Source organism: Dermacentor albipictus, chromosome 1 (genome assembly GCF_038994185.2).
Source record: "Dermacentor albipictus isolate Rhodes 1998 colony chromosome 1, USDA_Dalb.pri_finalv2, whole genome shotgun sequence".
Lineage (NCBI taxonomy): Eukaryota > Metazoa > Arthropoda > Arachnida > Ixodida > Ixodidae > Dermacentor > Dermacentor albipictus.
The window spans coordinates 323,789,604-323,802,319 of NC_091821.1; the positions used below are offsets into that span (position 1 = coordinate 323,789,604).

General features: G+C 44.3%; 1 protein-coding gene across 2 annotated transcripts in view; it reads right to left on the reverse strand.

Annotated features, from left to right (window-relative positions):
* LOC135919399 (homeobox protein orthopedia-like) overlaps positions 1-10,059 on the reverse strand; it is a 55,648-nt gene extending 45,589 nt beyond the window's left edge. For both annotated transcript variants that reach the window (XM_065453203.2, XM_065453202.2), the window contains exon 1: positions 9,921-10,059. In XM_065453203.2, coding sequence (XP_065309275.2) covers positions 9,921-10,027 — 107 coding nt within the window. In that variant the 5' untranslated portion in view covers positions 10,028-10,059. The remainder of the gene's footprint in view (positions 1-9,920) is intronic.
* Between the last annotated feature and the right edge of the window lie 2,657 nt (positions 10,060-12,716).

The window sequence follows — 12,716 nt, forward strand, 5'->3', positions numbered from 1 at the left end:
GTAGAAAGCTCGCCATGTGCCGCGCAGCACGGCCGCAGCTCCATTGCCGTAAATCTCCATTAGGGAGTTTCATGTCAACACGACAGAAGCTATACAGCTGAAACATTGTACTTCAAAGCGCAGAATTTGCTCTTTTCGACCGGTTCAGCCACAAACTATGATGCAGGTATAAATGCCTCATAGCTGCAGATATTGTCATGCATCGACAGTGCAGGCTCCACCAACATGAATATAGTTTCCCACTTGCAGCTTTTCCTCATAAAGCGCTGATCAAATATTGATTTCTTGTGAAAAGGCAGTACGTGTTTTTATGAAAAGAACTGAGACCGTCGTTTAAATACGATGGTTGCCCCCTAACCGGCTATTTTCAAGCTAAGTCCTTTAAACTTTGACAGTAATCTGTAGAAATTGATTGAGCGTTTTCTTACTGACCGTTATCAATTTGTTACGGCTAAGAACCTTCACTCATCATTGACTGAGGTTCGCTGTTGTGTGCCTCAAGCATCAGTACTAGGGCCTCTTCTTTTCCAGATTTATACTACCGACCTATCTTTCTAGCCGACGTTTCACATTCACCTATTTGCCGATGATTGAGTGATATATCGTGAAATAATTACCACCGACAACATTAATTATTTTCAATCTTAATTGGACTATGTGATTGACTTATGTAACATCTGCCTAATGGAACTAAACATTACTAAATGGAAGATGATGCATGTGCACAGGAACACCAATAACTAAAACCTGTTTACTCACACACGTATTTAGGTGTCCATATAAATACAAATATTTTGACTTTGTACACTTTGTGCACAAATACGGTGCAGCCGTCTGGGACCTATGCCGTGGTAACCTCATTTTTCACTCGAATTTGTTCAAAAAAGTTTAGTGCAATTCATATATTTTAATGATAATCGTATCGCTAGCATAACCTCGATGAGTAATCTAGCTCTTCAATCACTTGCGTCATGTGGGACATTAGCACGTTTGAGCCTGTTTCGAAACAGAGTTCATACAGGTAACACCAACAATTTCAGTCAGTCCTTGTTTTCCCAGATCATCGCAATAATGGAACCACCTTCCCGGTGACATTGTCGATATCGTCGATAACAAACTCTTCCGCGAGGCGTTAGCGAACTTTGTATAGTGAAGAATGATCAACATGTTATGTTGTTTACCTTAGTTGTCGCGCTTCATCTATATGCTCTTCCTTTTACCGCTCCCCTCTGTAATACGCTTGGCCCTAGAGGGTAACATTATCAATCAATCAATCACTTGCCGTGCCTAGAAAACAACAACAACAATACTACGACTACTACTACTACTACTACCACTACCACCACCACCACTACTACTACTACTACTACTACTACTACTACTACTACTACTACTACTACTACTAATAATAATAATAATAATAATAATAATAATAATAGTAATAATACGAGCAATAAACTGCATATGGGAATGTAGGCAACATTAGAACCAGCTATCCCAATACGCATTTGAGAAATTGTAACTACCCATTTCCCCATTAATCTACGCACACAATGTTATAAGCAAACACACCTGGTTTATGAAGTATAGACGTAAACATGAGAAGAAAAAAACAGGAAACGCAAAAGTTCATGTACGTTGTACAACATAACCACTATTTGCATGACACACAAACGTCATTTTTTTCAAGCATAGCCCTGGCATCAAACACTCAATTTAGAAACAGTTTACTAATATCTACCAGTCAAATCAAATTAATTATTTGTTGTCTACCAGAAAATCCCCTAAGGCTCTCAAGGAACGTCTCTGTTTAGCGGGGTATGACCATGGACGTATTGGAAAATTCGTCTTTTCTAGTATGGGATCACTTATCTCGGAAATGAAATGCGATGTGAAAGTTATTTAGTTGATATGGAAATTGGGATTTATTATTGTATACGTGAACATTGAAGACAAATACGAGGCTACATCGTGTGAGGACGTCATCTTAGTTGTAATGCTGTTGAGTATAAAGTCTCTGTCGTACCTTCTGTGTCACTTGTATTGCGTCCTGCATATCAAGTTGCTAGCTGTATATATACACCATTTGTACACTACAACATCTCAACTAGGATTACAAGCAAAATGCGATGTATTTTAAGCGGACATGTATTCAGAGCAGCAAATTTAGCGGTAAAGTCATTTCGAAACTATATCTCAGGATCTCAGGCAATAAAAAAGTATTATAGTTCTCTATTGTGTAACAAAGAAGTGATAACATTCAAAAGCTTTTACGTTACAGTAAGAGTCTGAGAAAACGGCAAACATGTCTTCAGGAAAGAAGCAGTAAATTAAGATAATACAGGAAATTGGATACATCTCGTAAAATATTCCTTTATTCGTATTCTATTTTCATTCTTTAGTTATGAATTTCTTCATATTCACTTATTAGCTCTGTCTAAATTCTAGGTAATATATTTCTTTTTCGATTAGTTCTTGTCGCGTCTTAGTTATACCAGGTTATACTAAAAAGGCTTTTCGATATATTTTAAAACAGTCGTATTCAAGCGCTGCAAGTACGGTGCGCCAAAAAAACTATTTTCGAAACTATTTAAGCATTACCTGAAGTAGAAAGAAGCAAGTGCTTTCATTACATCTGCCTGGTTCCCAGGTTAACCTACACCCACATAGTATTGAATAGAAAGCTTTTCTTTTATTACAACAAAATTGTTTATGGCTAGGGTTCTGTGGATTTTTCACGCCAATAACAAATCTGCGCGTGCAAAAACTCATCTCACTAAGTTGATGCAAAAGCTTATACTTGGACCTACATTTTCAGTAGATTAGTTATCAATAGGCACCATTATCAAGATGTCTGGACTCTCAGGTAGATAATTTAATTTTTTGCTTGTTTGTGGGGGCATGAGCCATTGCTTAAGGGGGTATGAGCCATTCGTTGTCTTACGTGACGCTAAATTTTTCGTTAGGCAGGCATAGAAATGCTTACGCATTTAATAACAGAGGTGATACGAGAATCTGTGCGCGTATTTATCGTCACGGTGACCACCGATCAGGATAATAAATTTGTTCGCACCTTTGTTCAAAGTTATGTGTCACCTCTGTGTCGTGTGCTAAACAGCCTCGCTGGTCATCCACCTTCACAGAGTTGAATGACTCATGATTTTTTTTCTCTCGCTTTTACGAAACAATATTCGTACCTGCAACGTGCTTAAAGTCTGCTACAGCTTACACTCATGCTGAGCAGAGCTTGTACGAGTGAGCAACGCGCAGAAGCTAGATTGCAACACAGAGTGGGAAACGACCACACCTTAGCCTATGTTTTGTTTGGCTGGAAAATATAACGATTAACGCTAAGTGAGTACAAGATACGCAGCATATGAAGAACTGTAGAGGGATCAGGAAGTTTCGTGAGCCGTCTCTTGAACGTTTCAGCACATCAAGCAAGTGTTCGTGAACGTGCCGCTAAGGAAGTTAGAAATAGCTACACTCTTCGGATCGGATCGGAAAACATTTATTGGGCTCTAGAAAAGAGATCTTCGCGGCTTCAGACGGCGTCTTCCATCTTCTGATGGATTCTTCTGTCTGCAATCACAGGGTTGGTGCCCTAGTCCAAGGCTCCACTGAGTATGGCCAACCCGCGAGCTCGCTCTACTAGGCGCTTTTGGCCGTTCAAGCTTACGCTGGAAAGCATACTCTCCCACTGTTCCGCACTCGGGTTTTTAATTTTATAGATAGTTGGGGACTCAATATTTTGACAGGCCCATGATATGTGGTACAGATCTGGTTCCTCTCCGCACCATGGGCACTTAGCCTCATATTGTGTAGGGAAAATTTTATTCAGAAGGTTTAGATTCGGGAAAGTACCCGTCTGCAGTTGTCGCCATGCAACAGCATCCTCTCTGCTTAGATCCTTATCCGGGGGTGGGTACTTCAGTCTGACCCCTTTATAATAATTTAGTATATCTGAGTAGCCCATGGGTACTGACTCGGGTTCCTCAAGGCTGGATGTGTCGGACGCCCGGTTGGTATGCCCTCGAGCTATCCTATCCGCCTCTTGGTTCCCTGTTATGCCAGTGTGCCCTGGTACCCAGATTATGGTATGGTGAACTTCGTTTCAAACTGTGCACCCTTTGGGGTGTATATCTGCCACACAGCAATAATCGTCACATGTCTTGCTTGCGTTTCTTTTCTTGAAAACGCCGCGCCCGCTACTTTTCCGTCGAGAATGCTCTGTCATGCTGATAACGTGCATGCCGTTCGTGACTTGGAAGTACCGGGCTCGCAGTGTTAAAGAAAGGAAATGCGGACAAGAGAGATGACGATTATTGTCGTGTGGGACGATGCGACCCAAAGGGTGTAATTTTGCTTAAGAGTGGAGCTGTTGGAACACGTGTAGATGCCGCATGTCATCAAATAATGAATTATTTTGCTTAGAAAAATGAAAAAAAAGACACTCTAGACTGCCCATGTCGGGCTCATATAGGCATGAATCGACAAGAAATTTAAGCTAGACAATGATAAATCGCGAAGCGGCAGTAAGCGTACATAGGCATTCAGACTGGACATCTAACACTAGTAGTTATGAAGAGAAGAAAACTTGAAAGTTGTGTGCCTCTTGAAAACATCGCCAGGATGAGGCAGTCGCTGTGACAGAGCGTTGCCACTTGCGGATAGGTTTTCTCTTTTCTCTTTGTTCCGGCCAGCCGAGCAAACGAGTCGGCGTCGCCTTCAAAGAGGTCCCAGCGCATACGGAGCACATTGCACCCTAATTGGGGTCGTTTCACCGAGGCATCAACTTCCCGGCCTCCCCCCCTACCCGCCAACGGTCACTCTTCTAATCCCTCCGGCCACGCGGCATCCGTCTGAAGCCCAGTGACCCATTGCAGATGCGTAGCCCCGTCCCGACCGCCAGCGACGCCGGTGAAAGTACCGTGGCGCCTTCTCCGTCCTTGACGCCGCACCCGAGACTACTCGGCGCAGTGCATGGCCGAGGACGCGGCGACAATCCCCCAGTCGACGAATGCTGCGACTTCCAAGTGAAAGAGCGAAGCGCGGAAGGTGTCGACATCGTCGCCGTCGCGGCTATGTGACCACCGCTTTCGCCGGGGTGCGGGTCGGCAGCACAAAGGGGAAGTGGACAATGGTGCAGACGGCCAGCAGCTGACGGCGACGCCAACTACCAGGCGCCGCTAAGCGGACGTCGTGCGAGCCTTCGAGTGGACCGGACGTATGGTTTGGGGCCCCACAGGAAGAAGTGTTCGTCCCCGCGAAGGTGAGACGGCGGTCGCACGCTCGAAGGCGCGCCCGAAATAGTCGCGGACGTGGTTCTTGGAATTGCGCCCTAAAGCGAAGACATCTGTTTTAGCAGGCACAGCTCTGAAAGCTTGAAATATGCCGCAGCCGGTTTCTTGTTTTCAAAACGTACGCAAGGCCAAGACTGACCGAAGAATCCCTTCCTCGCTTGCAAGTTGAATAAACCCAGCACGAATAAACGATTTGTGGCGAGTTGTTGACAGACAATGTGCATACACTTGGGCTGCAATTTATTGCGTCTTGCTAATTTATGCTGTACAAATCAAAGCATAACATGGCATCATTCTTAGCCGTGCAACACTTAACACTTAACCGGAGCAAAGGTCGCATTTTCTAACGATCTACTTCATTTTTCGTTCTTTCGCACGTCGTCATTGGCTGGGACGCCCCTACGCTGCCGTTGTCGCTGGGATCGGCCACCCGGCGCTACGCACGATAAAAAACGAAGAATAGAAAAATTTAATGGGAAGCTATAGAAAATATACGGACCAAGAGTTTTTCTGCGCCGGACCATTAAGCTTATCAACATTGTGTAGAAAATGCATTTTTATATGACAAAACGCACGTCGCAAAGTCCACGTTTATCGCATAAATGACGCATACTTCGGCCAGTTACGCACAAAACATTCATGCCACACTTTGCTTGGAAAGCGGGCGCTCTGCTCTGAATGTGGTTTAGTGACCGACGGAAGAGTGAGGTTACCGAGTCGATATAAACCCGCGGGCCCTTCTGGAAATGTCGTGTGTCATGAGTTTAGAAAAGGTAACGATTAACGCTAAGTGAGTACAAGATACGCAGCATATTATGAACTGTAGAGAGATCAGGAAGTTCCGTCATCCGTCTCTTGAATGCTTCAGCACATCAAGCAAGTGTTCATGCACGTGCCGCTAAGGAAGATAGAAGCCTTGGGCACAGACAAGACAATCCGAAACGTGCCCCTTTCTTCATCGGTCGGGACAAAATAGACATAACCAACGCGGTACAATTAAACGAGAGAGAGGTTATGCGGTGAAATGTAAAGAAATGTCCAGCTCGGCAGTTTTCATAGAGAATGCACGTGCGGGTGAAAACAATTAGGTGTGCAACGAGGCGCACGCCTCAAACACGTCGCATCATACACAAACACTGATTCCGAAAGCCCACCAACGAAAAGACGGTCGAGTGCTGCAGTTCTTTAGAAGAAATATGTTCTTAGTTAGAAGTTCTTAGAAGAAATGCACATTCGACAGGAAACGAGCAAGTCGTCGCCAGTGAGATTTCAGACAAGAAGTTTGTCTGGAACCCTTTCATTCTCAAAAGTGCAGGCGTCGGATGATTACAGGGGAGGTGTCACCAAGAGCGAAAACGAGAGGCCGAGAGATAGGGAAAGAAGCGGACTTTCTTTCCTGGCACAGACGCACGTCTCGGAGGTGGTCGGTGCCATTTGAAAGCACTTGGCTGCCGCCTTAGTTACACATGGCGCCGCGTTTGCCAGCAAGACCGGCCCTGACTTGACTTCAAGGTCGCCGACGCGCATTGGTCTATTCTATAGGTTATTTGATTTAGCGCGCCACAGAACCCTTCGGTACCAGAGTACTTTTACTAAGAAGTATCTATAGCTAGCCTCTGCTTAACTTCCCGTGCCTTTCTATACATAGGTCCTTTCTCTTTCTCTTGTTACTAAGTGATACGCAAGGACTTTTTGATACAATGCTCACAGCAGACTGTGGGCGTATGTATAGGGACGGAGCCAGAATATGCCCGCAATCTTTCAATTTGCGCAGACGCATGTAGTAGTGGTGCAAGCCTCAACTTTCCGTTCGTAGTGCGTTTACTTTATATTTTAATATAATTTACTGCTAACACTGCTTTAAAAACTCAGCTTATGTACATTTCCATGTTAGTAGCGGGTAAATGTTTTCTTTGCACATGTCTCTTTCACATTTTCTATACGGAGAGTTTAAGCATGTAATTCATCAACTGAATTGTAATGCATGTAATTGAAAGAAACGATCTCTTTGTAAGAGCGTTCAATTACCTCGCATTATCACAATATGTAGCATCTCTTTCTCCTTCTCCGGCAGCCACGTCACAAGATTGTAACGCTCGATCCGAAGCAAAAATAAAAGAAAATAAGTCTGATATATGGTAGTTTTTCGTGCGCGATGCTTTTCTTTCTTTCCTAACGAGGTTCCGCAGATCTACAATTTAGAATTAATATTGTATTGACAACGAACAATCTGTAACGGTTTTCCAGGAACGACGTTACCAGCCGTTTGTACCAGCACAGATTACAGCCAGCAGAGATTACAGTGACCAGCAGTATTTTTTGTTGTTATGGTTTAGTGAAACACGCGTTCGCCATCACATGGTTTTACTTACGGAGTTTTGTCTCAACTAGACAAGGTTCTCCTATGCAAATGTTATTTTTCGGACGATCGTCGCCATCTAGGAGATGCGTTATCATTTGGAGTCGCTAATATCGCAAATGCCATATTGTATGATTGTAGTCATTCCGGCAATATGTGCTTCGAGAAAGCCTCTAACACGCGTGAATACTGAAATTACCGCTATGGACGGCTTTCTTTACTACGCATGCAAATAACCTTGCATTGAGCTGTAACACAATGACAGATACCATTCAAGTGACTGGAGGACTATAAATATATATATGAAATAACTATATTGCTCACATTTACAATTCGCGCGCAGAAAATCCTCGCTTTTCCGCCCGTTCATCGCGTCCTCTCACTCTTACCTTTAGGTAAAAGAAAATAACATGTCATGACTACCCTGCATGGTTTTTCTTTATCATGCAGCATATAAAGGCTGCAGGTGAAGCCTTGTCCTGATGTCGGTAAAATAAAAATTTGCGCCTCGGTTATAGCGATACGCTTAATCTGTCGCCCCAAATGCTCTGTTGAATAACTGTTGCCATGGAGAGGTACCCGAGGTAGTTGGGTGTGTTGGTACATGTTTGAAAAGGCGGTAGCGCAAAAAAGAAAAAAAAAGGACTCGGACGGAGGCTGGACGACAAGGCGGAGCGCTTTTTATTCGTGATATTACGTCTACGAAAGATATGCGTCAATCTGAAATAAATCGCAATTAGCTGTTCCATAAGCGGACTTGCTGCAGACCATGTCCATCATATGTGACTGCAGGAGTGCTCACATTTTGCTGTTCTTCACTGCGCTAACAAGGTTCGCGCTGCTGCCCTCATGAGATGAGAAGCTCATTGAAGATTTTAGTCATTGTCCCTTATATATCACTGTAAAATAATTTACACCCTAAAAAGTGACAAAGGGTGTAAATGTGTCTATAACTCACATCCTTAGGGTGTCCGTTATACAGATAACACCCTAAGGGTGTGAGTTATAGACACATTTACATCCTTTTCTTACTTTTTGGGTGTAAATTATTTTACAGGTAGCGGCCGCTTCACCGCCTAAAGGGTTGTGCCAAGTAACGTGTTCGGAACGAGTATGCATTCGAGAAACAGTGATATGTAGTCGCGGACATCAGAGCCATGGTTCCTGAGCGCCGAGACCATGATATCTTGGTCGGAGATGCATCCGCAAAACGATAATTCCTGCACGCATTGGGCACAGGAAACGATGTCGACGCGAGAAGAGCTGGCAAGACAAATCTCGAGGAAGATCTTAACAGCAAGAAAGCGGAGAAGGAAGAGGGTGCCATAGTACCGGGGATGCGACGATGTTATAAAAAAAGAACACCAAGATTAAATAACATTGGACAAACCGTTACAGGAATGGGGTGAATTGTGAAGGATGCATTCTGTCAAGAGACAACCAATTGAATGCACTGGATGCTAAAATCAAGGAAAGCAAAGCAGAAATTAACCTTTGCTCTGAAACCGAGAGTCGGAAAACATCTGCACCCTCGCCGCCCTCCAATAGTTGTGAGGGAGTTTAAGGTTATGCCTATATTCGTCGTTAAGTGAAACGAGTGAACGTGCGGGAAGAAAAGAAAACCGTATACTTATGCCAAATGCAACCTGCACATCCCGCCTTCTTAAGTTGCCATTCTAAAAGGAGTACTGACACACAATTTTGAAGTGGAGGTAACGCATGAGATCGATTTACGTGGGAGCACACACATCGTCTGCAAAATATCAACGGCGAATATAGCTTAGAACATAGTTAAAGTCAATTTTAAACTACGTGCGCACAGCCAACCGCAAAACACGGCACCTCGCGACATCGGCACCAAGGAAAGATTGTAAACAATCGAGAAAGCGTTACGTCATGAATTTTCATTGGATGCCATGCTGCCTGCGTGTGCTCTTCTTCTCAGTTATCGCTTGTAGTGGGATGCTCTCCGTGTCGCTGCAACTACAGAATTAAGCGACAGTTTTTGTCGTCTCCGCCAGAGTTCCCGCACTATCAGCTTGATTGCGCTGCACTGACCACGAACGAATTGCGTGTACAGCAGAATGTCGTATATATATATATACGGCGTCGTTGACTTCTGCTGATCGAACACATTCGGGGTCGGGAATTGCGATGCATCGTTTTCCCCACGTTAGCCTTCACTGGCAGAAGTGAACACGCTACTGTTAATGACCGTGCAGGGCCACGACGTTCGACGCCGATTTGTCCTGTCTTACCATTGAAGGCGGTCGATGCGAGCGTCTTGATATTCGTCCTCGCAGTCGCCGGGGGCAATATCCGAGTCACTGCTTTCTAGTGGGTCGAATCGAAAGTGATTGGCCATGTCTACTACGGCGGCGTCTCCCGCCTGCAGGAAATCGTCCCCGTTGAAAGACGAAAACGACGACGACGATGGTGGCGAGGACATGTCAAAGCACGTGCAGACGTATAGCAGATCAACTAGCAACGCGAAGCTCGCGCGCCAGAGCATACGTCAGAGGTTTTTGCGATCACGTGCCCGGCTGCGTTTACTCTCCTTCTCTGACCCGTCTCGTTGCTCTCTGAAACCGAAACTTGGACAGCTCGCTACAAACAAGACTGCATATAATTACCTCTCGCATACTGAAGTAAATGAGGTTTCGTGCGGTGATTACTGGGCCATTAGCTACCTAATAAAGCCAAAAAAACTTATCGAAGTTTTTATGTGTCAGTGCTCCTTTAAGTGATTTATTTGATACTATATAGGTAATGTTCACAACTCTCGTCGCTTTCCTATACACAGCACTTGATTGTCATGTGAACTTACGGAAATGTCATGAGAGCTAAATATTGACACACGCACACTGACACTCACACTATGTCCGAGCTGCGAGTTTTATGCAGCGGTGGAGTATGACGCTTCCCTATACACCTCGGAAGCACCAAACGCATGGTGTTTCATCATAGTTGTCAGACAATCAGATGGTCCTTGGTAGCGCTGGGTATATGTACATTGTTATTACCGTTTCTATATTGCTGTTTTTCAGACGTTTCCTTAAATAATTGTTTCGTGTGTCTTTTTTTCTTTGTCTCACTCTTTGTTCGTCCAAGTACGTGTTCTTTTTGTTCAGTTCACGTTGCCATTTATTTATTTTCGCACATTCCTATTTTTCGCGTTAAGAAGAGTGAGTCATCGGCAAGTGCCCGAGGCGCCTTTAACCCTGTTCACTCTGGCTAGTGTTTGGCCTGGAAATAATAATTCTATGACATAGCGTTTTTTAATGCGAAAGCGTCAAATGGCCCATTGGGCGAAAAAGCCGGTGTCTGCCCTCTGTTGTAGTGAAACGGTACCTAAACTCGCATTGCCATTGGCTGCGACGCCACGTTACGAGCTGTGCCTCGACGGAGCAGAGCGGGCGAGAGGGTACACAAGGTTACATCTGCTGCCCCGATAGAGCGCCAGTTGTTGCGTGAGGGGAGAGGGTATCGCCGCGACGTCACGCCGCCCTATACTCTCGCTCTCGGCAGGAGTGCTCCTTGACGGAGCCGAGCTGGCAAATGCGGGCGAAAGGGGACACCTGCTGCTGCGATAGCGCGCCAGGTATTTCGTGAGGGGAGAGGGCATCGCCGCGTCGGTGGCCTCCCGCGTTGGCAGCGCAGGCTGTTGCTGTTTGCTGGCTCGGGCCGATATGGTGCATTACTCGCCGCACAAAACTCGAAGGACCGCATTCAGTTGGACATTAATGCTTTCAATTCACAACTCATATTAAGTGCTTAGGTGTCCTCGGACTTCTGTATTTTGTACATGATTTATGTTCATTAAATCTTGTAGTGCATAACCCGTTTAGCGCCGCTGCCGCGACTCGGGTAAATAACATAAATAAAATGTACTATATGGAGCTGCGGGAAGCATTTTACCGGTTCTCACGTACGTATGCCTTGTAATAATGTTTAATATAATACTTTGACCGCGATATGTAATGCGACGGGAATATTCACACGACATAACGCGCATTTTCGGTTGAGAAATTAAAACAAAAGAAAAGTGTTAAGCTCAAGTGTTCGCAATACTTGAAACTTAAAATGAACTTTCAGAGCCACCTTACGTGCAAGCTCTAGTGTTCTGGTAGCTCGCCGAGTGTTTGTCAACATATATCATACCAGATCACGAAATACTAGCGATTGCATGCTGTCTGCTTCTTTGTTACATTCTTATCACACGTATTGCAACTTTAGCCTGAGTTGGTAGCACTTATATGCAGTCGTGTATGCATATATGTCTGACGTTCGCGTGCCGGACAGAATTGGCCCTGGCAACAGTTATTCATCAGTATTAAAAATGATCACAACTCAACAGTGACTGTCAGCGCTTTCCAATGTGCGCTGTTGTTCTTCCGCGTAACAATGCTTCGTTCGCAGCAATTTATGCATGCAAGAGGCAACATCTTTATATCAATTTCTTTGCGGCACCTTTATATAACATAATCGTTTTATGCAAAGTGGCAAAATGTTATTTGATTGACTCTATATGTGGCTGGAAATACATCACATTAAAATGAAGACATCCTTGCCAGGGAACCAATAGATGTATGCTTCATTCGCTTGCAATCAGCCCATTAATTTTTTTGCAATTTTATAGAGGACACAGCAACTGTGTAGTACCTCTGTCACGAAACCGCAACACAAGGTCACAACAGTTAACCAGTGAACAATATCAAGGGCAGGAATTACCTTCGGAGTTCCATGTTTAGCCAAACGCATATATACGTGATTTGTTGCTTTACAAAAAAGAAATGAGAGGAGTAAAAGTAAAAAAAAGAGAACAATCGTAATATGTGCATTATCAATACTGTTTCGTACACTGTAGAACGATTTGTACATTGGAGACGAAACGCTAAGGATAATTTTGAAACTTGCTCCATGGCTAGATTGCGAAGTTCCCGAGCCGCTCAGCAACCTCCGAAAGCTTTACTTGAGAAGCAAGAAACACATGAGACATGCGGTGGAAAATTAGACACTCAGTAAATGCTGATCGAAACCGTTTACTTGCACAG